At 44.7% G+C, this 27459-nt stretch overlaps 1 protein-coding gene across 1 annotated transcript; it reads left to right on the top strand.

Annotated features, from left to right (window-relative positions):
- Positions 1-27317, top strand: BANF1 (barrier to autointegration nuclear assembly factor 1). Its single transcript, XM_085896585.1, has 3 exons — positions 1-180; positions 18858-18998; positions 26881-27317. Exons 2-3 carry the CDS (start codon positions 18876-18878, stop codon positions 27025-27027), a joined length of 270 nt encoding a protein of 89 aa, XP_085752711.1. The 5' UTR covers positions 1-180; positions 18858-18875; the 3' UTR covers positions 27028-27317.
- The last annotated feature ends 142 nt before the right edge of the window (positions 27318-27459 follow it).

The following is a 27459-nucleotide window of genomic DNA, read 5'->3' as shown; positions in this document are numbered from 1 at the left end:
AATTCCGTTTATCTATAACTAAAGACATACATTAAGTTATAAAAAGCACAAGGAAAAAAAGAACCACACGAAAAAGTTATATCGAAGATCGAAATGATGAAGTATTTCCTGAAAAGTGAGTTCGTCGTCTGATGCCATCGACGCTGTCCACAAGCGATTGGGTTTGATTTTCCTCTCAGGGTGAGTTTTGTTCGCCATTAACTCGATAAGGATTGTTCTGTGAAACATTTTGCGGGTTTTATGTGTTTTATAATCTGTGGAAGGAATTAGGCCGTAAGCGGCAAACAGTCGGTTTCACGAAGCGACAGTTTAAACAATGGCATTTCTCTGTGACGTTCGTTTCTGCGATGAATCACAGGGTCAAGGGACAGTCGATGGGTCAAGAGGGTCTTCAAAAGCTTGTATTAGTCCAGTCGTGCCACGAGCAGCGCAATGGTGTTCTCTAAAATCCATTAATATCATTCTATATTACCATTGGTCATCAAATCCATTAATATGATTCTGTATGACCATTGGTCATCAAATCCATTATTATGATTCTATATGACCATTGGTCATCAAATCCATTAATATGATTCTATATGACCATTGGTCATCAAATTTATTATTATGATTCTATATGACCATTGGTCATCAAATCCATTAATATCATTCTATATGACCCATTGGTCATCAAATCCATTAATATCATTCTATATGACCATTGGTCATCAAATCCATTAATGTCATTCTATACGATCATTGGTCATCAAATCCATTAATATCATTCTATATGACCATTGGTCATCAAATCCATTAATATCATTCTATATGACCATTGGTCATCAAATCCATTAATATTGTTGTGGTTGACGAAATTCGCAAACCACCATTCAGGTCCCGTAGGTGAGATATCTCTGTAAGTATATGTGTAGTTAGGCCCAAACCCGTTGTTTAGAGGGAATAAATGTCATTCATTCGGGCTGCGACCCTTCAGGATAGCCGTTTTTCTTTTACTATCTTTATTTTGGACCAGCCGCCATTACTACCACCACAACCACCACCAACCACGTCTCAACAGCCATCACACAACAACCACCAACTGCAACGCCGCTTCACAACAACAACAACGCCAACAGCCACGACCCTTGCCATCACATCTCGCTCTCGCAACCATCGCATCACCGCCATTCCCGCGCCGCTTGTGGGCACCGATCCTGGACTCGTACAGGGCGCGCACCGAGCAGCGGGTGCAAAAACACCAGCCTTTCCGAGAAATCGGATCAAGAACGATTCACGCCCACTTCTGTTCCGTCCTATCAGCGAGCGTGGGGCGATTTGGCCCCGCCTCCAGGTGCGTAGGAGTATAATCGCTATATGCAGATTCGCGGATCAAGAATCATTCACGCCCACTTTTCCTCTGTCCAATGGGGAGCGTGGCTCCGCCCCCGAGCGATTCCTGATCCAAAAATCTGCATATGGTTTCTCCTGTCGCACTATAAAGCGCCGAGCGCAGAGCGAATCAGGGCAGTTGGAGGGAGTTGAGAAGAGGAGGCAGTTGGGAAGAGTTGGCAGTTGGACGGAGTTGAGAAGAGTGGAGAGTTGGAGAGTTGTGGCGGCGGCGAAGGCAGTCGAGAGAGTGTCTGTCAGGGTCCGGAGAGGCTGGAGAAGCCAAGAATCTTTGTGGAGGTCGGCGCTCGTGTCAGTCGGGGAGCTGCGGAGAGGGGAGGCCGGTAACGCGATCGAGGTCGCAGTGGAGTCGCTCGTCGCGGGACCCGAGACAGGGTAGTATCCTCCTTCCCCCGAGCATCAGCAACCCCCTCCTGTTTCCCCCCGCGCTGAGATAGTGCGACAAAGGGAGCCCCCTTCCCACCCCCTACGAGACACTGTCCGCGAGGCCCGCGGAGTTGAGGCACCACCGCCACTTCGCGTCTCATCATCAGACGGGTAGGCCCGACCCGGTCTCGGCCCCAGGCCCGCCTCATCCTTGAGGGTGGTCCTTTTCTTTTGCTTTGAGTATATGTGTTGTCGGCGCCGTCTGTGAAGTAAAACTATAAGTGTTGCCGTGTGCTCTGTAGTCGGTAGTAGATCTGCATTGTTGCATTTGCTTTTTGTGCAGAATTGTTGTGTTTCTTCTACTTTTACATTTGCTTTTGGTGTATAATTGTATATGTGTGTTTTCCGTTTGCCGCGGAATAAATGTGCTTTATGTTGAACTGTTTTTCCCGTTTCGCTTCGTCTTTTCTTTTATTGAATCTCCATCTTACTTCACGTAAAAGGTTGGTCGTGGGCTAAATACGCCCAGTAATTAATCGAACCGTCGAGGTTGACGATAACACCGCTCGGTTATCCCGATAGTACGGAACGGGTCGCTTAAAGTGGCCCGTGTCCGAAGTCGACCTGCGGCGAGGTGCGATCGCCCGGTCTACCCTCCGTGTGGGTACTTCGGTAGGTCGAATTTGGCGAGCAACCCTATCCCACGCGGGGGGCCGATTGGCACGATCGTGGTGAGGCCGAAAGGCCCACCCATGACTAGTTCCCGGCGTTAGTCCGAGAGGGTCACGACGGGATTGTCCGTCCGGTGGGCGACGTGCCGCGATTCGAGTTACATGGCCGCTCGCACGCCGGCGGGCGCGAATCCGCAACAATATCATTCTATATGACCATTGGTCATCAAATCCATTAATGTCATTCTATACGACCATTGGTCATCAAATTCATTATTATGATTCTATTTGACCATTGGTCATCAAATCCATTAATATGATTCTATATGACCATTGGTCATCAAATCCATTAATGTCATTCTATATGACAATTGGTCATCAAATCCATTAATGTCATTCCATGTGACCATTGGTCATCAAATCCATTAATGTCATTCTATATGACCATTGGTCATCAAATCCATTAAAACAAAAGAACTAGAAGGGGACTCGGTAGAGCTCGTACCTCCACCATGTAACCCCTGATCCACGAGAACATATCGGGCCCAATACATCCTTGAGATATCTTGTTATACATCGTTTGTGGCCCGAATCTCTAGATGATGAAGAATCAGTTTAAAAATTAAATAATTTCCGGATCCGGATTCGGATCTTCACCAAAATCGAATCGATTCGTCCTCGTCACACACCTAACCTGTCCACAAAATTTCATTCGAATCCGTCCACAACTTTTTGAGATATCGCGCACACAAACAAACAAAGGGATGAAAACGTCACCTCGTTCACCTACGGTGGTGCAGGTAAAAAGGTGAATGTAGAAATAGAACTGCCTAATGTAAGAATGACAGCGTGGAACATGGAAAATCCCAGAAACTCTGGGAAACAAGTTTTCATCACATTCCCTGTGGAGGTTGGCCACAATGTAGTCCTTTGGGCCACGAGGGTCACGATTATGACGATTATACAAAATACAAGAACTTGTTTCGTCGTCGAGGAAGGAAGCGGAGAGACAAACAGGTAAGGAGGGAGGGAGAGACACAGTAGGTTAATGGGGTAAAAAATAAATCGTTGCTGAGGAAGCCATGACGTGTTGGTGCACCACCTGCTTGAAGCCCAACAACGATCGAATGGAAATACAGTCTCCACAACTCTACCTGTACACATCCCAGACAGCATGAAGAAATAACTTAACGATCAAGCAACAACTCGTACCCAAAATCTCAACGTTTAAACATCACATGATTTCACTGGTTTTCAGTTTTTACCTGCACCACCGAAGGTGAAATAGGTCATGTTTTCATCCCTTTGTTTGTTTGCTTATTTGTGTGCAGGATATCTCAAAAAGTTGTGGACAGATCCGGATGAAATTTTGTGGACTGTGTGTGACAAGGACGAACTGATTAGATTTTGGTGAAGATCCGGATCTGGATCCGACGACGAGAATTTTTTGTAAGTGATGCTTCACCATTGAGAGATAGGGCCGAAACCAATTATATAGCACGATATCTCAAAATGTTGTGACCGGATTCAGACGAAACTTGGTGGACACGTTGGGTGTGTGACGAGGAAGAATCGATTTGATTTTGGTGAAGTTAAAATTAAGTTGCACGGTTACATTTATTATTCTATGACAGCAAGAATCCTTTAGATTTTAGTTGGACATTTAAGGAGCACACATTATTTATATATATATATATATATATATATATATATATATATATATATATATATATATATATATATATATATATATATATATATATATATATATATATATATATAGTGTTGCGGTTGTGGAAATTCGCAAACCACCATTCAGGTTCCGTAGGTGAGATATCTCTGTAAGTACATGTGCAGTTAGCCCCAAACCCGTTGTTTAGAGGGAATAAATGTGATTCATTCGGGCTGCGACGCTTTGAGATAGTGGTTTTTCTGTTCTATCTTTATTTTGAACCAACCACGAACCAACCGCCATCACACAACAACCACCAACCACAACGCCGCCTCACAACAACAACAACGCCAACGGCCACGACCTTAACCTTCACAACTCGCGCCCGCAAACATCGCATCACCGCCATTCCCAACGGCACCATGGCCATAAACCACCACCATAAACCCTCCACCACCTTCACCTCTCCTCCTTCGACCGCCATTCCCGCACCACCTGGGAGCACCGAGCGTCAGGCTGTCCTGGGCTCGTACGGGGCGCGCACCGAGCCGCGAGTGCAAAATGCGGCCTTTCCGAGGAGAATTCGGATCAGAATGCTACACGCCCACTTCTGATCCGTCCAATCAGCAAGCGCGGGGCGGTTTGGCCCCGCCTCCAGGCGCGTCGGTGTAGAATCGAGATATGCAAATTCTAGGATCAGGGCAGATTCACGCCCCTTTTTCTCCTTCCAATGGGCGAGCGTGGCTCCACCCCCGAGCTCGTTCTGATCCAGAAATTTGCATATGGGTTCTCCTGCCGGCCTATAAAGCGCCGAGCGCTGGGCGAATCTCGGCAGTCAGTTTTAGTGGGGTCAGTTTTGGTCGAGGCGGTTTTAGAAGAGCGGAGAGTGGCAGAAAGTCGAGTCGGTTTGGGTCGAGTCGGTTTGAGCAGAGTCGGCCTTGGAAGAGCGGAGAGTGTTTTGGGCAGAGTCGGGTTGGAGCGCAGAGTGGAGTCGGGAGGCGAGGGCGTTCAGGTGGTTTGCTGCAGTCGGCTGAGGAGAATTGGGGAAGAGACCGAGGAGCTCGGGTCTGAGGCAAGGAAGACTGCGGTCGGCGACGAGGTCGCGGTGGAATCGCTCGTCACGGGACCCAAGCAAGCCAGCTATCCTCTTTCCCCAGAGCATCATCAATTCCCCCCCCCCATTTCCCCCGTGCTGAGATAGTGCAAAAAGGGGGCCCTGTTCTCACCCCACTCCAAGCAGTGCCAACGAAACCCGCGAAGGAGCACGAAGTCGGGGCACCGCCGCGCTGCCACATTTGCGGCTCATCACAAAGACACGGGTAGGATCCACCCAGTCTCGCGGACCTGACCGCTCTTTCAGGTCCCACGCAAATATTGGCCCACAGGCCCCGTCTGCCCCCTTGTCTTTGAGGGTGGCCCTTTTCTTTTGTTTCTGTGTAAACGTGTGTGTGTGGCGCCAGTCTGGTGAAGTAAAACTGTTTAAGTGTTGCTGTGTGTACGCGTCGTCGGTTGTAGATCTGCATTGTTGTGTTTCTTTTGTTGCAATTGCTTTATGTGCATTCTGTTTAATTGTATATGTGTGCTCTCCGTGTGCCGCGGAATAAATGTGCATCATGTTGAACTGTTTTCCCGTTTCGCTTCGCCTTTTCTTGAATTGAATCTCCATCTTGCTTCACGTAAAGGGTTGGTAGTGGGCTTAATACGCCCGATAATTAATCGGAACCGTCAAGGCCGACGATAACACCGCTCGGTTATCCCGATAGTACGGAACGGATCGCTTAAGTGGCCCGTGTCCGGAGTCGGCCTGCGGCGAGGTGCGATCGCCCAGTCTACCCTCCGCGTGGGTACTTAGGTAGGTCGAGTTTGGCGAACAAACCTATCCCACGCGGGGGGCCGATTGGCACGATCGTGGTGAGGCCGAAAGGCCCACCCGTGACTCGCTCCCGGCGTTAGTCTGAGAGGGTCACGACAGAATTGTCCGTCCGGTGGGCGACGTGCCGCGATTCGAGTTACGTGGCCGTTCGCACGCCGGTCGGCGTGAATTCGCAACAATATATATATATATATATATACATATATATATATATATATATACATATATATATATATATATATATATATATATATATATATATATATATATATATATATATATATATATATATATATATATATATATATATACAGTCAACCCCCGCTTCATCGCGGTTCACCTATCGCGCCCCCGGTTCATCGCGGGTTTTCCCTTGGAACGTAACTAATTTTTTCTGCGGCTTCTCCCCGGCACATCGTGGTAATATATAAAATATAAATTATTTAAGTGATAAATTATAACGCGTGGCGCTCGAAAGTATCTTCATAATAAAACAAACAAAAATTTTTTTGTATGTTTGTCGACACAACGCACGAGACAAAGACAGAGAGCGCGCTATTCATTTCTCCTTGGCGCTGATTGGCTGCTGCCCACGAGGGGCACTCTCACTGTCTTGAGTGTTTCGTTTGTAAACGACAGATATTTTCTACGTTTTTTTTTTTTTCTCCAAGCCCTACGATGCCGCCCAAAGGAAAAACGTTTGCCGCGGTTGGGCGCTATTACGGTTTGAATGAATCGACCATACGCTACATCAAGAAGGACGAAGCCAACATCAGCGCTTTACATTCGCAACTCCCTGCAGCACCTCGTGGATGCCATGGATTCCGACGACAATTTTTCTCTGAGGGCGTATTGGCATGATTTCACGATAGCAACGTGTCTCCAAATAATTCAGAAGGCTCTACAAGAAATGAAAAAAGAAACCTTAAACGCCCGTTGGAAGAAGCTGTGGCCAGAATACGTCCACGAATACAAGGCCTTTTCTTCAGACGAAATTCACCATTCGGCAATCGATATTGTGGTCAAGCTGGCGAAGATTCCAGGAGGAGGATTCAACGACATGACGCACGACGAAGTGAATGACCTCATCAAAACCAACTCTGACCCATTAACGGACGAAGATTTGGCTGAGCTTACGAAGTCTGCATGCGAGGAGGAGGAGGAACAATCTGATCCATCGCAGGAGCACGACGACGAAGGCCTCTCACTTAAACGCTTAGCAACAATAGCGAAAACTCTCCTCACGACCATGAAGAAACAACGCCAGCAACTGCCCATCACAATGTTTTTGCAACGTTACTGAGTTTACAGAAAGCATTTTTATGCTTCAAATGTTTTCTTTATGTGTTTAATTGGGATTAAAATGTGTTTTGTGGAGGCGTCCATTCATCGCGGATTTTCACTTACCGCGGGAGGGTTTGGAACGTAACCCCCGCGAGAAACGGGGGATTACTGTGTATGTGTATATATATATATATATATATATATATATATATATATATATATATATATATATATATATATATATATATATATATATATATATATATATATATATATTGTGATTCTCGCCCGCCGGCGTACATGCGACCGCGTTTAGCCAATGGCGGCCACCTCGCCCATCAAATGGACAATCTAGTCGCAGCCTTCCGGATCGAACGCCGGAATCCCGCTACGGGTGTGTTTTGAGCACACAGCCTAGTCAACACTCTACCTGCGTGCTACAGCGTCAATCGCCGAATCGTCGATATACCTAATTAATCGCGCGGGCAGACTGAGAGACTGTACCTCAAAGGGGCCGCTTGGAAACGAGCCGCTTAAGCAGCTCGCTTCGTTTTGGGATAACCGAGCGGGGTATTTATCACGCAGCCCCGTTGGACCAGATCACTTTTTCGGCTATTTAAAAACCAACTATATTCCGAACGCAGAACGGCAGTTCAATTCGGGAAAAGGACGCAACGAACGGGTTAACATTTAAACAAGCACATTTATTGAATAAGCGGCACATATGCAGTCATGCAGTCGTATAATTAATCAAGCAAGGCAAGACATGCATGCAGTTTGCAATCGACAAAGGCAAAAACAAAAGCACGCATGCAATTATGTAACATGTAAGGGACAAACCATGAGCAATGCAAAAGAGCTACTACCGTCTATATATTATGTACACACTTAACAGTTCTACTTCAAGACATGGCGCCACAACGTTCATGCAAAGAAACGAAGGAAAAACCCGAGGACAGACGAGGGGTAGACTGGACCCCTTGGGGTCTTTATAAACACTGAGCCGTGTAGACCGCAATGGCTCTGAGAGACCGGGCTGGCTACCTTGTCCCTCGTGGTGACTCGCAAGGGCAACCTTCGATGTCCCCTCTCCAGCGACCCACGGTCCGGCAGGCCGCGCGCCTTGACTCCGCTGCGCTCCTCTCTCTCTCCAGCTCCTCACCGACTGCAGAGACTCCACACTCCAGGCTGATTCAGCTCACAGCACGGCTCCACACAACTACCCACAAGCTGTTTTGTGGTGGCCATGACGGTGGTGTGTTGATGCGTTTTTGGAGGAAGTGATGAGGCAATGCGGTTGTGGTTGAGGTGGTTGTTCCAAAATAACGATAGCAAAAGAAAAACGGCTAACTCAAAGATCACAGCCCTGCACACGAATAATTGCCCGTTAAACATCGGTGGGGAAATCTATCTGAACACAGATTTATCGACATAACTGATTTAAGGACCTTCATGGTGCTCTGCGAATTTCCACAGCCGTAACAATATATATATATATATATATATATATATATATATATATATATATATATATATATATATATATATATATATATATATATATATGTATATGTATGTATATATGTATATGTATGTATATATGTATATGTATGTATATATGTATATGTGTATATATATATATGTATATATGTATGTATGTATATATGTATATGTGTATATGTATATATATATGTATATGTATATGTATATATGTATATATATGTATATATATATATATATATATATATATATGTATGTATGTATATATACACACACACACACACACACACACACACACACACACACACACACACACACACACACACACACACTACTTGAAGCAGTAAAGACACACGAAAGTAGCAAACCAACAGGTCGCCACGACGTCGGCAACAACATTATGTAATAAAAGATCCTTTTTGTGCATTTCACTTCATTTTACATCCTCATTGACATGCAATGTGTTTGTGAGGTACAGTATGCTGTCTTTTGATTAAACCTGTCGATGAAGGAACAGGTAGGCATTGGTTGGTATCGATGACGTGTATTAAAGTAGCGGCAGTTGTCTGTCTCTGTCTGTCTCATGCTACGGCATACGAAGGCTGATTCCAACATCTGCCATTGAAATTTTCATGCAGTCAGGCCGAACAAATCATCGAACCTGTCACGTTCACAATCGCCGTGCCATACCTTTGTGTTTTTCATTCAGTGTGACACACAAACAAAACGATTGTTAAAATGATCATCAAATATCAAAAGGATAGGCATCACGGGCCTCCTAACGACACAGTATGCATAGACCTAGGGCTTCATTCCTTTGGCCTCACCTTCAGGCTGCTTCTGGTTTTTATGTTGCCAAAACGAGTTTTTGCAAGATATGTTAGTCAGCTTGTATGGTTTTTTTTTATTTTATTTTATTTTATTTTATTTTTTTTTGTCTGTAATCACGTATAAAAAAATTCTGCAGAGCACAGTTATCATTGGAAATTTTTGTAACTGCATATCAGAGGCCTATAGAGGTCCCTTTCAGCGCATAAAATTTTGAAGGTCAAGGTCAAAGGTCAAGGTCACTTTGTTGCAAATCAGGGGAGTCGACGAAACCCTTATTTTTTGCGTAATTTTGATCGGATAGTCTTCAAACGTCATGGGAATATAGGTCATGGTCTGGCGCTCAGCTGATTAATTTTTGGTGGCAATTGGCCTTGACCTTCATGGTTAGTGCCTCAGGTCAAACATATTTGACCCCAAGGTCAAATTTTCAAGTTTTAGGAACCATATCGTGTAGTACCTCAAATTGAACACCTCGATGAGTGCTTTCTTGATATGTCAAGCTTGAGACATTATGACGTCATTTGGTGACGTTATGAGGCAAACGCATATTTTTCATGGTTACTCTGTAGAACGATTCTCATCGGAATCTCTCGTAGGCAGATATTCCTCAAGGAGTCGCTCCTGGTGGATAGCAGCTCTGTTCACCTCAGTGTGACCTTAAAGAAGTCACACGTGGTCACCTTTTGGCAAGATACGCGTCATTGATACGTGCGGGTGACATTGGTTTATTTTTATTTTATATTTTTTTCTGGAGTGATTGTTGCAGCCCATTCCAGACTTCCTGATTGGGTAGTTTTTTTTTTTGTTTGTTTTTTTTTTCTCTGGGAGAGTTTAATGCTTTTACTGTGGTTAGTAACAAATTAGCCTGGGTTTCTTAATACAGTAATGTCGTTTCCATTATAATAATAGTGTAACGCTAATAATATCGTAACACTACAATCCCTTTGTCGTGATAGCAAAGTTGCTGGATTAAAGCGGTGTATTGTTCGTGACTCTGAAAAGCGGTGTACTGATTATCGCAGCAGTAACAAATTAGCCGAGCTTTCTTCAAAAAGTAATATCGTTTTCATAATAATAATACTAATAATAATAATATGGTAACTATAATCGTAACACTGCAAAGTTACTGGATTAAAGCAGTGTATTATTAATGAGACTATGAGAAGCGGTGTACTGTTCGTCAAATTCTTCTGGTGGTCCAACACGGAGGCTACCAAACATCATCAATGCCTGCATGAAAAACTCTCTATTGTGGCGACATTGCACGACGCTAACTTTGAAAACAAATATGCCCGTTCTCAATCGACTTGCTGGTGGCATGAAGGAAGTCAAACGACTGGAGCATTTTGCTGATTAGTTGTTGCTCGTGGGTGAGGGCTGTCTGCCTGCCTGCCTTCTGTGGAGGGTAACCTTCAAGATGATGTAATAACATCACTGCATGCTCTTTGTGTGGACTGGGAAGATGACATCATCAACCATGTATATGCTGGACTTGAAGAACCGTCCAATCATACAAATTCTGAGTGGTTGGCTTCGCATGTGATACTTTTATTTGTTATTATTACTATTATTATTATTATAACCACAATGAATATCATGGTTGATCTTCTCAACAGTAAGATCATTGACCACCTGCCGGGTGACACTCATCATCAAAAGTGTCGATTTTTTTTTGGCCCATCAAAACCTATCTGCCCTTTTTCCACCTGAGTTTTGTGACTAATCTGTCAGGTGTCACCGCATGAGACGTCACAGAAGGTTAGCACTCCCATCACGTTCATCACGATGGAAAACGTTCCTAGGTCACTGGTCATTGATTCTTAACCAAGGTCACTGGTTATCTTGAGGTGCGGATGCTCGGTGCTGAACATGACAGGTATATTCTCCTTATTCCAAGAATTCTTCCTTCTCCATCTGACACGGATTTTCTTTTCCAACTCCGCCGACGACAGTTTCCCATCAGGCCGTCCTTTGCGATGCCGATCAACACAAGCCAGGGTCAGAGCTTGCAGTGGTGTGGAGCCCTGTTTCCCACCAGTATTTTACACACGGACAGCTGTACGTTGCAGTGAGTAGAATACGAGACCCACTCGATCTGCGCTCAACCAGAGTGAATTCTGCATGAGGAGAGGGACTGAACGTGCTTCGGGCTGACAAACCCGCACCATTGTTTGTAGTGTCGAGTGGGAAACCCATGGACATAGACATGTATGACATTTGTACTGGCCTCTTCATATCTGATACTTCACTCACAGGGGAGAGAGGAGAGATTTACTTCTGCCTTGACTTGATTAACTCGTATCAAATACACTTCACTTCACAAATTAGAAATTCTTTAAAACCAAACGTTAATAAATATTGAATTCCATCGTTGGTCAACCTCTCCAATTTACTCCGTACAAAGTTTTTTTTTTTTGAAGTATCGTTTCATTATATAGTTGGAAAAGAGTGATAACTCACCTGAAATAAACTCTTTATATATACCCTGGGAACATGAAAAAAACATTTAATTGGACGACAGTTTGAACACCACCTTCAGTTTTCCCTCACACAGAGCCGACCTTCGCACTTAGCTACTCCTCCTCCCTCCTCACTACTCCCCCAACCCTCGCTCTTCTTCTTCTCTCTCCTCTCCTCCCCGTCTCCTCACGACTCCCCTCCCCTGTCTCCCTCCCCACATTGTGTCTGACCAGATGCATTCAAAATGATGTCAACTAATTCCCGAGTAGGGAACCCTAACCTCGCTCTTCTACTCCCCTCCCTCCTCTCACTACTCCCCCGACCCTTGTTCTTTTATTCCCCCTCTCTTCTCTCCCTCTCTCATTTCTCCCCCTACCCTCACTCTTATACTTCCCCTCCCTCCTCTCCCTCTCTCACTACTCTCCCTTACCCTCCTCTCCCACTACTCTCCCTTACCCTCCTCTCCCACTACTCCCCTTTGCCCTCCTCTCTTCTTCCGACCATATATTGTACATTCAAAATGGTTATGAGAATGCATTTTTGTGTACAAAAACCAATATTCATCCGATTTTTTTTTTTTGCACCTTTTGCCGCAAATGAAACTTGAACCATTTTAACGAAGACAACAAATGAAATCACAAGGTGAATTAGAGTTAAGATATAGCCGTGAGGGAGTCTGAATGGACTTTATATTACAGGCTTTAATTTCACTTAAAATGAATTTTTGTTTAAAAACGTAAATTTTTTTTTTTCATCCAAAAGTTGCACCTTTTTTAGTAACGACAAAAAATGAAATCAGATATCGAATTTGAGTTGAGATAAAGCTGTGCGAGCTTTACAAAAGAGGTGAAACGGAGCAAACAAAATGGAGGTTATTTGATTTTGAAGCCCCTCCCCAGACGGACTGGTGCAGATTATATATATATATATATATATATATATATATATATATATATATATATATATATATATATATATATATATATATATATATATATATATATATATATACTCAGGAGCAGATCCACAGTGATATTTAGAGGGTTAATAGCTCCCAATAAAATGTTGTTTTTTTTAAAATGGATTCATTTTGCTCAGTAAACAAAACCTTTTATAGTTTATTACAACAAGTGTAGGTCAAAGGCTACACATAAAAATTAATTTAACAGAGGCCCCCATCCCCTCCCCCCCCCCCCACTCGATCTGCCACTGAATTTAATATATATATGTTTTTTAAACTAATTATCACTATTGTTCGTCATCACAAAGCATAAATGATGCCAATTCGTGAGATGTATAAAATGATGGATTTAGCCAGGAATGACAACGTATAAAAACGCATGTAATACGTTGGCGTACGCTGAAGTTTTGAGGTTTTTTTTTAAGTTTTGGTCATATTCATAACGTGTTGGTCGTATGCATAACGTAATAGTAACGGGCACAGAACGTTTAGTTGTGTTAAAGATAACTTATACCAACGAATGCTTAGCCTGTTGTCGGCGTTCACAACCTATGCCCAACGATAGTTTAACTTAGGCATAGCGCGCTGCACGTATCGCCGACGAACTCATGGCGTTTTCTGTTAAAAACCTGCCGCACGCAGATTTAAATCATAACCGCCTGAGAATTGGAAGTGTCAACATCGCAGTCACACCTTGACGATTTAGCCAGCGTATGCCGACCTATGAAAATGTGTCTAAAACGCTGGGACACGTCGAATAAGTTATGGCTAAGTTGTGTATACGTTAGGAGCACGATGAAAAACAATGAAGTACGCTGGCATATTACGTGGTACGTCTCGTACGTCGTGAAATTTCAAGCATGCTGAAAATTCTACGACGTACTCGACGTATGGGTCACAAGTTCCGCATACGCTGGCGTAAGTTCTCGGCACGCTCTGCAATCGTTTACACGCGTCGGCCACACGTTACTTGAAAGTTACTCATAAGTCGAAACACGTCGAGGTAATGTTTAGCATACCCGAAACTTAATTTTAACCTACGGGTAACGTGCTTTGAACATGTCAGTAGCGTGCTTTAAACCTATGAGTAGCGTGCTTTGAACCTATGTGTAACGTATCTCAAACGCACATTGGCGTATGCAGACGAATTTTATTGACGTCTTCCGGACGACCACAGAACTTACTGAACGTGTTTCTAACTTACAGCTACCGTATAATGGCGTATTGGCAGCGTTTAGGGGACTTGGTATATACAAATGGGCTTCACAAGAGGAACCCATCGGTGTTCCAGACTCCATGTTGAGTAGATGTCAATGTCAGTAGCAGTAGTAGTAGTAGTAGTTCAAGAGAATTTAGTGATTTTTTTTTTTTTTTTTTTTTTTTTTTTTTTTTGTATACCTTGGTCGAGGCTCGTATGAGAGCTAACACACAACTCACAGCAAGGAGGCATGAGACAAGAGGGGTGGGAGTGGAAGGGACAAAACATTGGGGAACAGACACAGGTGAACTGTGGAAGGGAGAGGGATGGGGATGGGACGGGGTACATGGCGAGGAGAAGATGGACATTACAGGGACTTTCAGGAAGGAAAGCAGGAGAATTGAAGGAAGTGGGCTTGGGTGGATTATCGGGGGTAGAAAAGATCGAGGATTTGGATGGGGCAAGATAAGAGGTGGTGGTGAACAGCTGTTTTGAAAGCCTGGAGGGAAGAATGGGAAAGAATAGAGTGAGGAAGTTTATTGCAAAGGCGGGAAGAGAGAGGAATGAAAGAGTGAAAATGCGCAGTGATTGGTGATTTTGGTAGTGTTACCAGAAGGGGGGTTGTTGGCGGACCTTGGGCGCCCTGTGGAAATGTGGTGGGGACAAATCGCAGAGAGAGCAGGGGGGCAAGGCTGGAGAGGAGTCGGTAGAAGACAGAAAGACCACCGACCAACCTGCGGTGATTGAGTGAGAGGCCCAAAGACTCAGCTTCATTGCGGGAGATGCCAATGATCTTAAAAGCCCTGGTTTCGACAGCGTGAAGTCGAGAAAGGTGGGAGGCAGGAGCACCAGCCCAGAGGGGAGAGCAGTACTCCATCAGGCTACGGACAAAAGCTTTGTAAGTAGTCAGGAGCTCAAGAGGGCCGAGGAAGGACTTTGCACGACGGAGGATTCCCAGTCGGCGACTGGCTTTTGAGGCGAGGTTGGAAATGTGACTTTCCCAGGAAAGGTCATGGCAGATAGTGAGACCCAGAAGCTTGAAAGAAAAGACTTCTTCCAGAGGATTGTTGAGAAAGTGGATGGGGGGGTTTTGTAAACGGTCCTTTCGAAGAGACATAGTGAGAGTGTGAGATTTGTGTGGATTGAAAGACATGTTCCACGTGTTGGACCAGTTTGTGATTTTATCCAGATCTGCAGTGAGCGAAGAAGCTGCTGCTTGCCGGTCTGAGGGATGACAGATGGTACGGCAGAGGGTGGAGTCATCGGCAAAGAGAAATAGAGGATTTTCCAGAGAGTCCGAGAGATCATTGATGAAAACCAGAAAAAGAACAGGGCCCAGAACGCTACCTTGAGGAACTCCAGCCTGCACAGGAAGAGGGGATGAAAGAACTCCATTTAGGGCCACACGTTGACTGCGACAGGAGAGGAAGTCTGCGAGCCATGAGTGGAGATGGCCTTGAATACCATGGGAAGAGAGTTTGGTGAGTAGGGCAGGGTGCCAGACTGTGTCAAAAGCACGTGATATGTCCAGGGATACGGCTCGGATTTCCTGTCTGGCATTGAGGACCTCCATCCATTGATGGGAGAGCAGTAGCAGCATATCCAGGGTAGAGTGACCTGGTCTGAAACCAAATTGATGATTGGAAATCAAGCCATTGGAGAAGAGGAAGGATTTCATGTCTGAAGCAATGATGGATTCCATAACCTTGCTGATGATTGGGAGAAGGCTGATTGGTCTGTAGTTACAGGGATCTGTTTTTGCACCTTTTATGCAGGGCAGTGATGTTAGCAGATTTCCAAGCAGATGGCAGATGACCTTGGGAAAAATGAGAGGGGTGAATAGAACAGAGAGAGGGTGAGCAAGAGCAGAAGAGCAGGCTTTGAGGACACGTGGGCTGATGCCGTCTGGACCGGTTGCAGAATCTGACTCGAGGTTTGAAAGCAAGCTCTCCACCTTGTCAGGAGAAAAGGATACAGAGTCCAGGGACAGTTGGGTGCGACTGGGTAAAGTGGGTAGAGATAGTGATGGGTTTGGGACACAAGATTTAGCTGCAAACACCGAGTTTAGACATTCAGCTTTATCACGTGTGGAATCAGCAGTGCGGCCATTTGAGGTAAGGGAGGGGATGGAGGGGGAACATACACCAGAAACAGATTTGATTAAACGCCACCAGGATTTTGAGGAGGGAGAGAGGTTTGAGAGTTCAGACTTGAGATGAGAAAGATGTTGTTTTCTGGCTCTCCTGAGGGTAGATACACACTTGTTCCGAGCTTTGTGGAAAGAACTGAGATTGCCCTCAGTTGGGTTTGCTTTCCATGAGGCAAAGGCAAGTTGTTTCAGGACAACTGCCTCGCCACAAGCTTCAGTAAACCAAGGGCGGGAGGAAGGGTAAGACAACTGAACACGAGAGGGGATAAATCTGTGCATGAGGGAGAGCAAGTTTCTTTGAAAGAATTCCCAGGATGAGTTGATGTTTGAGAAAGTAGTGATAGGAGACCAGTCTGTAAGTTTGATGGCTGCTCGGAGACCCTGCCAGTCGGCTTGAGTGAAATGCCAGACTCGACGGCGGTGAGGTGGTTCTCTGATGACAGCCAGAGAGATGTCCACTTTAACAAGGACGTGGTCAGAAGAACCAATTGGAGCGAAGGAAGAGCAGCAGATATTGTCAGGGAAATTTGTCAAAATCAAATCCAGAAGAGATGGAGTACCATTGGTTGAGATCCGGGTCGGGAAGTTGACCGATTGAGTCAGTCCCAATGAGTCACAGAAAGCTTTTGCTGATGTCCCATGGCAGGTGAGAGAGGTACCCACACCTAGCCAACTGGCGTGATGACAATTGAAGTCGCCACATAAGAGGAAGAGAGAGTTTGGATGAGAAGATAGAAGATGGTCCATGTTTTCGGAGAGTGAGGTGTAGATGGAGTCATCACTGTTCGGTGGACGGTACAGTACACATATAAACATGAGGTGGGAGTGGAGGGGAAGCCGAAGCCAGAGGTATTCCTGGGGGTGTGGGGGAGTGAGAGCAGTGCAGGGAGAGTGAGGAATAGAGTCTTTGATGAAGAGAGCAACACCTCCACCAGGACGAGGCTCAGGTCTGTCATACCGTAAGAGGGAGTAACCAGGGAGAGATACTTGGGAGTCAGACACGTCTTGGGAGAGGAATGTCAATTGGGTGATGTCAATGTTAGTAGTAGCAGTAGCAGTAGGAGTAGTTCGAGAGAATTTAGTGATGTCGATGTTGGTAGTAGTAGTAGTTCGAGAGAATTTAGTGTTGTCAATGTTAGTAGTAGCAGTAGTAGTAGCAGTAGTAGTTTGAGAGAATTTAGTGATGCGATGTTAGTAGTAGTAGTTCGAGAGAATTTAGTGATGTCGATGTTAGTAGTAGTAGTTGTAGTCATAGTTCGAGAGAATTTAGTTATGTCGATATTAGTAGTAGTAGTTGGAGAGAATTTACTGATGTCGATGTTGGTAGTAGTCGGCGTAGTAGTGGTAGTACTTTCAAGTAATGTGTTGCAAAGTGTGAACAACGTTCGTGTAGCGTGCTTACAAAACGTTACTCATAGGTTAGAAATAAGTTTCAGGTACGCTAAACATTACCTCGACGTGTTTCGACTAATGAGTAACTTACAAGTAACGTGTTTCAACATGTCAACGATCGCATAACGTGCCGACAGCTTATAGCCAGCGTAGCGGAACGTGTGAGTCATACGCCGGCATACGTCATAAAATTTAAAGCATGAAATTTTTTTAGGAAAACCCAAAAGTTCAACGTTTAAAGCCAGCGTACAACGACGTATGGCAGTGTTTTTCAGCGTGCTCTCAATGTTATCAAAACTTACCCATAACGTATTCGACGTGTACCAGCGTTTTAGACAAATTTTCCAAAAATCGGCATAAGCTGGTTAAAACGTCAAGGTGTGACTGGGCCTTAAGCAAGGGAATGAATGGGGAGAAATGTGGTAAACCTTGACCAAGAGAGTGTAGATAGGGGAGGGCTAATGGGGGTAGAGATGGAGGATGACTTGATATGATTGTTCACTGCCACCTTAAATATTGGAGGGAAGAATGTGATTTCACTACATCAGGAATGTGGTTGCACAAATGGGAATGTAGGTGAGCAGCAAGTTTTGAATTTGGGGGTTCATCAAGGAGGGGGTTACTGGAAGAACAATATGTAGCCTCGAGGAATTGGGGAGTGTTAGAGGGTTTAAAGATCAGAGAGAGCAACAGTGGAATATAGGTGTGGAAAAACAAAATGGAGGTCTGTTTGCAATGTGGTTTGTCGAAGTTTCCAATGATAAGCTATGGATGCCACAGCTTTTTGGTGGGAGGGGAGGAGAGGGGAGGGGTGAGAATTGAAGTACTGGCCCACCTGTTGGTACCGTCACGAAGGGTACTGGTTCCTCAAAGCGTGTCACTAAGGGTTGTGTTGACCGACCACGGGATTAAATGGCAGCTTGCTCGCCACCTTCCAACTCTTGGCCTCTACATTAAAGTTTAGGTTTCAGGAAATGTTGGAATTAAATGTAATTTGCCTGTGCCGTATTTTTATTTCAATCAATGCTGGAATATTGATCTTCATAACTTGATGAATTGATAATTAAAGGCTTTATGGTACTTATCTGTCTCTCATCTCTTGTAATCCCAGTTGCAGGCAATCGACACAATGTCTACTTCACAGAAGCACCGTGATTTTGTGGCTGAGCCAATGGGTGAGAAGGCTGTGACTGCATTGGCAGGGATTGGTGAAACGCTAGGAAGTCGTCTCTGCTCTTTGGGTTTTGACAAGGTAGATGCAATGTCGTTGATCTTTGATCGGATTCAATGCTTCCTGTGTCGAATGAATAAAAGTGATTGACTATTGTGTTGGTCTTGAATTTTGGATGATCATGTAATCAATAAATACAATAGCTTAATTGCAACTCAATTTGGTGCAGAAGTTCCAAGCAGTGTTGGGGTTTCCTGTTAAGGTGATCCATTACTCTGCGCACGAAGCGAAGTGTGGTTAAGCAATTGTCTCACGTCTTCCGTCTACCTGTGTACAAACGTCAGTTTATGATGGAGTAACTTTATTTCAATTGAATGTTATATTTTCAACATGATTCGGAAACCATTCCAAACAACAGGAAACTTACTGTTATTAAGGATGTCATAAAGGACACAAACACCAATGTAGCATGGTTGAATTAGGTGGTGTAATAGACGCTGCATCAACAGCTGTGAACTTTCAAAATTAGTTGTTTTTTTTTCTTGTTTTTTTTTTTCTGCAACCTTTAACATCTTCATTTTATTTAAATTGAGTTATGTACATGAAGACGAGAACACAAATTGCCTTTCTGGCACTTTCAAAACCCTCCCGTTTAGCAGTACTTGGACAAAATATTGTTGCGGGCCGGAGGTCCGGTGGCGAGAACGACCACTTGGTGGGGGAAGGTACGTCGTCTCCCACAAGACTCCCGGATTGTAGGCCGTCGCTCACGGATAATTCCTTGACTCGGCAGGTTGCTTAACCGACCGTGGACGCCAATACCTCAACCGCGTAGCGTAGGGTCTTCCTGCAAGGTGTAATCAGTTTACCTAACTAACCACGTGGTTTCGACTACCCGGGAACCACGCCGTCGGTACGCCTTGCCCGAACCGGATCGCTCTACCAACTACGGTAGAGTACCAACTACCATCTCTGGATCGGATGCAGCCAAGCGGAACTGTTAAGGACGTACCGGCGAGAATGAACAGATTATCGGGGGTAAAGACCCGTCTAAACTTGGATCCGAACCATGCTGGACCAATGAAGGAAAAGACAAAAACGAACTGGGAACATTTCTCCAATAATTTATTTACACAAAGCGAGGAAATTCATGTGGTACAGGAACAGGTTTATTGGTGGGTTATGCAGGGGAAAGACGAGGGATGTAGTGCGACAATTTTACAGCAACTACCAAAAGAGGACACAGAGCAGACTTGTCATGAGAATAATACAGGCAAGAATTACAATGATCAAAAACTTATACAATTCTACTTAAAGGACAGGTGCCACACACTCAGACGCACACTCAGACAAAATAAACCCAGTTGAATGGCAAAGGACTTTTGCAGCCACGGAGGGAGGGAGCTGAGGTCGCAGTTCTTTTGGTACCCGAACGTTCCGAGGGAAGGGATGCTCCGTGGTGCGGCACCCGACAGAGGTCGTGCAGCTCGGCCCACAGCCACACGTGTGGAGACGGTGTCTGCGAAGGAGCCCGGGTGGAGAGCGCGGAGTCCAAGGTAGAACGGGGCAGCAGACAGGACCCAACGAGAGACCCGGTCAAGGTCGGGTGTACTCGGACCAGCACAACAGACGGGCCGCAGAGGCGAGACGTGGGCAGGCACTCGGTGATCACGACCTTCCTTCCTTCAACCAACAACCAAGGGACCAACCCAACCAATGACATTCCTTCCTTCTTTGCCACCAGCCCACGAACCCACCGAACTCTCTCACTCTACTCTGAGGATGGTGTCGTAATTTATAGATCCCCAAGGTCGGGGAGGGGCCTTGGCGAAGCCGACGTCATCGTCCGTCCTGATTGGACAGGGCCTTCATGGGGTCCGCCCTTCCGAGGCGGGGTTTCGGCCAGGCCTGGAAAGCCCGCCCACTCCACTCGTGTCTGGACCTGTCAAGAAGGAATTGGAACGTTTGGGAAGCCGAGGAACTGGAACAGCGAATGCGAAAATTCTGCCTCGAGAAACGAGCCTCCGGAGACAGCAGATGGACAATGGTGCACTGTGGCCAACGAACCGAGGTCTGCAAGTGCTATTGTACCGTGGATTGTAATTGAGGGGATATAATGATTTATTAATCTAATTAAAAAAAACATCGCAATGCACCCCAGTGTCTTCCCACTACACACAAGGTAGGGATCTATCTACACATATACTTAATGGAATAACTAACTTCGGGACAACTGTATGTTGTCCTCGATGTATGCATACAACAACTGTATGCATACGGTTCCTAGAACCGTTACAATATTCTGGCATTTTCTGTCTCGACCATATACCAGCGAGGTGTTCTATGAACTCTCGAGTTACCTCCCTCACCAAATGTGGAAGGTTTTGTTTTCCCCGCTGTCTGTTTTTGTTTGTTTGTATGCAGGATATCAAAAGTTTGATGAATGCAGATGAAATTTCGTGGACAGGTTCGGTGTGTGACAAGGACGAACGGATTAGATTTTGGTGAAGATCCGGATTCGGATCCGAATACTAGAATATTTTAAGTGAGTTTTCACCATTGAGGGATCGGGCCAAAAACTATGTATAGCATTATATCTCAAAAAGTTGTGGACGGATTTGGACGAAACATAGTGGACACGTTGTGTGTGTGTGGCAAGGAAGAATTTATTCAATTTTGGTGAAGATCCAAATCCGAGAATTAAAAAAAAAATGTTTTAAAGTGATTCTTCACCATTTGAACAATGTGGCCAAAAACTGTGTTGCATGATATCTCAAAAATATTGTTGCGGTTGTGGAAATTCGCAAACCACCATTCAGGTTCCGTAGGTGAGATATCTCTGTAAGTACATGTGCAGTTAGCCTCAAACCCGTTGTTTAGAGGGAATAAATGTGATTCATTTGGGCTGCGACGCTTTGAGATAGTGGTTTTTCTGTTCTATCTTTATTTTGAACCAACCACGTCTCAACCACCATCACACAACAACCACCAACCACAACGCCGCTTCACAACAACAACAACAACGCCAACAGCCACGATCTTTACCTTCACAACTCGCTCCCGCAAACATCGCATCACCACCATTCCAAACGGCACCATGGCCATAAACCACCACCATAAACCCTCCACCACCTTCACCTCTCTCCTTCTGCGGCCATTCCCGCACCACCTGGGAGCACCGAGCGTCAGGCTGTCCTGGGCTCGTACGGGACGCGCGCTGAGCCGCGAGTGCAAAATGCGGCCTTTCCGAGGAGAATTCGGATCAGGAATGCTACACGCCCACTTCTGATCCGTCCAATTAGCAAGCGCGGGGCGGTTTAGCCCCGCCTCCAGGAGCGTCGGTGTAGAATCGAGATATGCAAATTCTAGGATCAGGGGAGGTTTCTCCGTCCTTTTCTCCGTCCAATGGGCGAGCGTGGCTCCACCCCCGAGCTCGTTCTGATCCAGAAATTTGCATATGGGTTCTCCTGCCGGCCTATAAAGCGCCGAGTGCGGGGCGAATTTGAGGAGAGTCAGTTTTGGAGAGCAGAGTGTGGCAGAGTCGGTTTGGGTCGAGTCGGTCTCGGTCGAGTCGGTCTCGGTCGAGTCGGTTTGGGCAGAGTCGGCCTCAGAAGAGCGGAGAGTGTTTTGGGCAGAGTCGGGTTGGAGCGCGGAGTGGAGTCGGGAGGCGAGGGCGTACAGGTGGTTTGCTGCAGTCGGCTGAGGAGAATTGGGGAAGAGACCGAGGAGTTCGGGTCCGAGGCAAGGAAGACGGCGGTCGGTGACGAGGTCGCGGTGGAATCGCTCGTCGCGGGACCCAAGCAAGCCAGCTATACTCTTTCCCCAGAGCATCAACAATTCCCTCCCTTTTTTTCCCCCGCGCTGAGATAGTGCGAAAAGGGGGCCCCGTTCCCACCCCACTCCAAGCAGTGCCAACGAAACCCGCGAAGGAGCACGAAGTCGGGGCACCGCCGCGCCGCCACATTTGCGGCTCATCACAAAGACACGGGTAGGATCCACCCGGTCTCGCGGACCTGACCGCTCTTTCAGGTCCCGCGCAAATATTGGCCCACAGGCCCCGTCTGCCCCCTTGTCTTTGAGGGTGGCCCTTTTCTTTTGTTTCTGTAAACGTGTGTGTGTGGCGCCAGTCTGTAAAGTAAAACTGTGTAAGTGTTGCCGTGTGCACGCGTAGTCGGTTGTAGATCTGCATTGTTGTGTTTCTTTTGTTGCAATTGCTTTAGGTGCATAATTGTTGTAATTGTATATGTGTGCTCTCCGTGTGCCGCGGAATAAATGTGCATCATGTTGAACTGTTTTCCCGTTTCGCTTCGTCTTTTCTTTAATTGAATCTCCATCTTGCTTCACGTAAAGGGTTGGTCATGGGTTCAATACGCCCGATAATTAATCGGAACCGTCGAGGCCGACGATAACACCGCTCGGTTATCCCAATAGTACGGAACGAGTCGCTTAAGTGGCCCGTGTCCGGAGTCGACCTGCGGTGAGGTGCGATCGCCCGGTCTACCCTCCGCGTGGGTACTTAGGTAGGTCGAGTTTGGCGAACAACCCTATACCACGCGGGGGGCCGATTGGCACGATCGTGGTGAGGCCGAAAGGCCCACCCGTGACTAGCTCCCGGCATTGGTCCGAGAGGGTCATGACAGAATTGTCCATCCGGTGGGCGACGTGCCACGATTCGAGTTACGTGGCCGTTCGCACGCCGGCGGGCGCGAATTCGCAACAATATATTTGGCCCAATATGTTGTACTGGATCAGGCATTGCGCGGTGGAGGTATGTGCTCTACCAAGTGTCCTTCCAGTTTGTTTTTTTGTGTTTTTTTTTTTGGCCATTGAAATAATTTTACTTTTAAGCACCTCCTGATGAGTCTGTATCAAGAGCTTAGCTATGGAAAGCAAAATGGATATCGAACTATTGTAGATACCCTCGCCAGAGTCGACCCCTCCATGTTCCCCCCTTTGCATTTAGCTCTGTTTGTTTGTCCTCACAGAATGTGGCACAAATCACCTTGTAATCGCCAGTCGTACACGTCTTTTTTAAAAAAATTTCCAACCGAGTACCTCTATAAAGTATGTACAATTAAAATGCTCTTATAAAACCACACAAAACAAGTCCTGACGAGGGTGTGCCATCGTTGATTGCTCTCTCGTTTATTTTATTCTTTCCTTTTGTGCAAAATCCACTTGTTTATTTATTATTTTGGGCTTGCTACTGAAAAAGATCAATTGAGAACCTCGTAGTGTGCCAAATGACCTGTATGTAGTCTTTGGTTCTGGATAAGTCTTTGGTTCTAATTACAAGAGTGCTTAAGCTATTAAAGAATTGAGAATATTTAAAATTAGTGAACTTGTAATCCATTCTCGCAATCTGATGTTTTGAACATCACTGAACCCCTCCGCCTTGATAGCTGTCACGCAAGAACAATTAATTATTTTTAATTTAGCACCTTTGAATTTCTGTTCACGTCGATGGGGAAAACTTGGTCGTTACAAAATTTATTTAATCATTGTATTTTCAACATTGATTTGTGTTGTCGACTAAAAAAAAAAAACTGACGAGTGTTTTCCTGCCATGGGGCATTCGGTACCGCGGCTGTTTGGGCTCTGACGAAGGGCTAACGCTCGACGTCGACTGCATTTCCTTCCAGTGGCCTGTGCCATAAACGGCAATTTAGTGAGTCTGAGAAGTGAAGGATGTCGACAAACATTTCTAACACGAGCGCATGTACAAGTAACTGTACTTTATTATAATTATTAGAATGTCTCCACGTTTTGGTAAACACCAACACTAGTTAAACCACTTGACAGGAGCCATATTTCAGGTTTTATCCGATTGTAAAAGCACTGGCATGTTCCTTCTAAAACTATAACCTATGATTGGTAATGATTACTAACTCGTGAAGATGTAAATGTTGCATTTTCTGAATGATGTTTTGCTCTCATTCCTCTTTCTTTTCCTTTTTCCACAATTTGTCACCTGATTTGAGTTTTATTCCGTGGTCGGATTTCAAAGTGCCAGGATAAGCAAGCATATTCTGTTGAGTCCAATTTCTGTCCACACAAGTACAGATTGACCTGAGTACATTTGTTTTTGTGCTTGTATTGATATGAATGTGTTTAGTACCACGCATGCGGTGAAGAGCAGGGTTGATCAATTCGCTGAGTTTGTCTGTCTGTCCATCTGAACTCTGAATTTGTCATGTTGTATGGAATCTCGTCCCCATCGTGCATGTCCACAGAGTGAGATAATATTTTTATTCTCTGCCTGTCTGGCAGACGAAGAAAATGATTCCAAACAGGAAACTTACTGTTTTAAAAGACAAACAACAAGCACAAAGAGCTCATGTAACATGTTAAACAAGGTGGTATTAAAGACATTGCATCAATGGCGGTAAACTTCCGGATTTTGTTGTTTTTCTTCCTCCAACCCTCAAAACCTTTATTTTATTTCAATTGAATTGTATACTTGAACACTGCAGAACACAAATCGACTTTTTGGCACTTTCAAAACCTTCCCGTTTAGCAGTACTTGGACAGAATGTTACGCCATTTTACCTCAACTCGACCAATCAAGTTTTCTGCTCGTATACCCCGCGCATGTCCTCGTTTCTCAACACTGCGTGGGGTAAAGTGTTCGATGAACTCTAGTTATTAAATTAATTCCCCTTCCCAGTGTCCGTCCGTACATCCGTGCTGATTTTCTCTTTTCTCTGCAACTGCTTATCCGATTGAGAAAAAAAATTCACCAGAGGTGTGACTTGTCATGGAGAATGTTTTTATGATAATTATGGCATCATGGGTCACGGTGGTGTGGCAGCCATGTTGGAAAAAAGGAAAAACTTTGGACCTCTGTATCTCGAAGTGCTCCATGGAAAAATTTGAAACCTGGTACATGTGAAGTACTCCCCATGGGAAACAAGTGCGTGTTTGTTTTTTATGTCATAGGTGGGTGGTTTCATTATGATGTCATAATTGCATACGTCAAATGCTTTATCCAATCAGTATGAAAATTGAGGGTCATCTTGGGCTAAATTGTATGGGTTGGGTGGGTAAATGATGTCATCAGTCACATGGTTTGACAGCTGATTACTTTTTTGAAGAAGAAGAAAAAAAACCTTCAAAAATCTTCTCCAGAACGGCTTGACAGATTCAGGGGACACACTTCACCCACATGTTCCCCAAGCCTTGTGGATACCGGGAGTTCACAAATAATTAATAGGTCACATGGTTTGGCAGCCATGCTGGATTGAACAAAAATGATTTAAAAAAATATTTATCTTGAACCGTTTCATCAATCGATGTGAAACCTCACAGTTCTGATCTCATAGTGATGGGGAATATTTGTATTAAATTTCAATCTGGCAGCCACAATTATTACTTGCAAAATCGAAGATTTTTCAAGTATATTGGTCAGTCGACATTGCTATTTCTGACTGTCTGTTTGTTTGTCTGTCAATCGTCTGCAGGTCACAATGTTAAACCAATCTTCACGAAACTCTACCATATGGTAGAGTTTGTCATTGTTTTTGAGGTCAAAAGGTCAACTTAGGTGGTATTTCTAAACTCCTCAATTTTCATCTGATTGACTTGAAATTTGAAGAGGGTTTATATTTCAGGTCACTGAATTAAACCAGCCAATTATTTTTGAGGTGAAATTTGTTTTATGGATTTTGCAAGTATCGTGCTGTGCACGACATCTTGTTCTTCTTTAATATTTTGAATTTGGGTTCAGGGATTTAAATCAAACTTGGTACAAGTATGTATAGTGATGTAATGTGGGCAGAGGCATATCTGTCGACATCGCGATGTCGAAGAGTGCTGTTCCAGTTATTCTTTTTCGTTTTTGATTTTGTTGTCGTGACAAGTCCTCACTTTGAGAATCACTTTACGTATTTACGGTGCCAGTATGTTGTTCCCGTATTTATTGTATTACTACGTTGTGCCTAAACATTGTTTGGTGTGTTTTCAGGCATACGTTGTCCTTGGTCAGTTCCTCGTGCTGAAGAAGGATAAGGAGTTGTTTGAAGAATGGCTGAAGGATGCGTGCAATGCAAACACTAAGTACTCCAAAGATTGTTACAATTGCCTCAAGGAATGGTGTGATGCCTTTTTGTAAATGCCCTCACACCTTGTTCACGATCAACTTAGTTTGCTCATTTCATAGATAGCAATAAAAGCATGAATTTTAAAGTTTTCTGCAGAGCCAACATTTTGAATATGTAGGATTGAAAGTGTGTTTGTTTGTGGTGATTACTGAAAGTTGTGATTTGGGTTAAATACTTGCATCATCAGGCACTTTTGTATTTCTTTTCACTCTTTCCGTATTTTCTTGTTCTGCAGTTTCATACTGCTTTAATTTCATTGCATTTTAAAGAGATGTTCATTTGAATAAAACATTATACCTTTCATGCCCGTGTCTTTTGGTATGATGCCATGTTTCATCGTGTAAACTTTGTAGGATATATATCGTTCTGTACCATTCGTTTCCTTAGTTTGAAATTTCACAGATGTTGATGTAGGGTCTTGGAGTTTCTTCAGTAACAGCAGC

This window comes from Eptatretus burgeri, chromosome 9, assembly GCF_056783735.1.
Source record: "Eptatretus burgeri isolate ZD-2024b chromosome 9, Ebu_testis_v1, whole genome shotgun sequence".
Taxonomy (NCBI): Eukaryota; Metazoa; Chordata; class Myxini; order Myxiniformes; family Myxinidae; genus Eptatretus; species Eptatretus burgeri.
The sequence above is the reverse complement of the archived record's forward strand: the minus strand, read 5'-3'. Positions and strand labels throughout refer to the sequence as shown.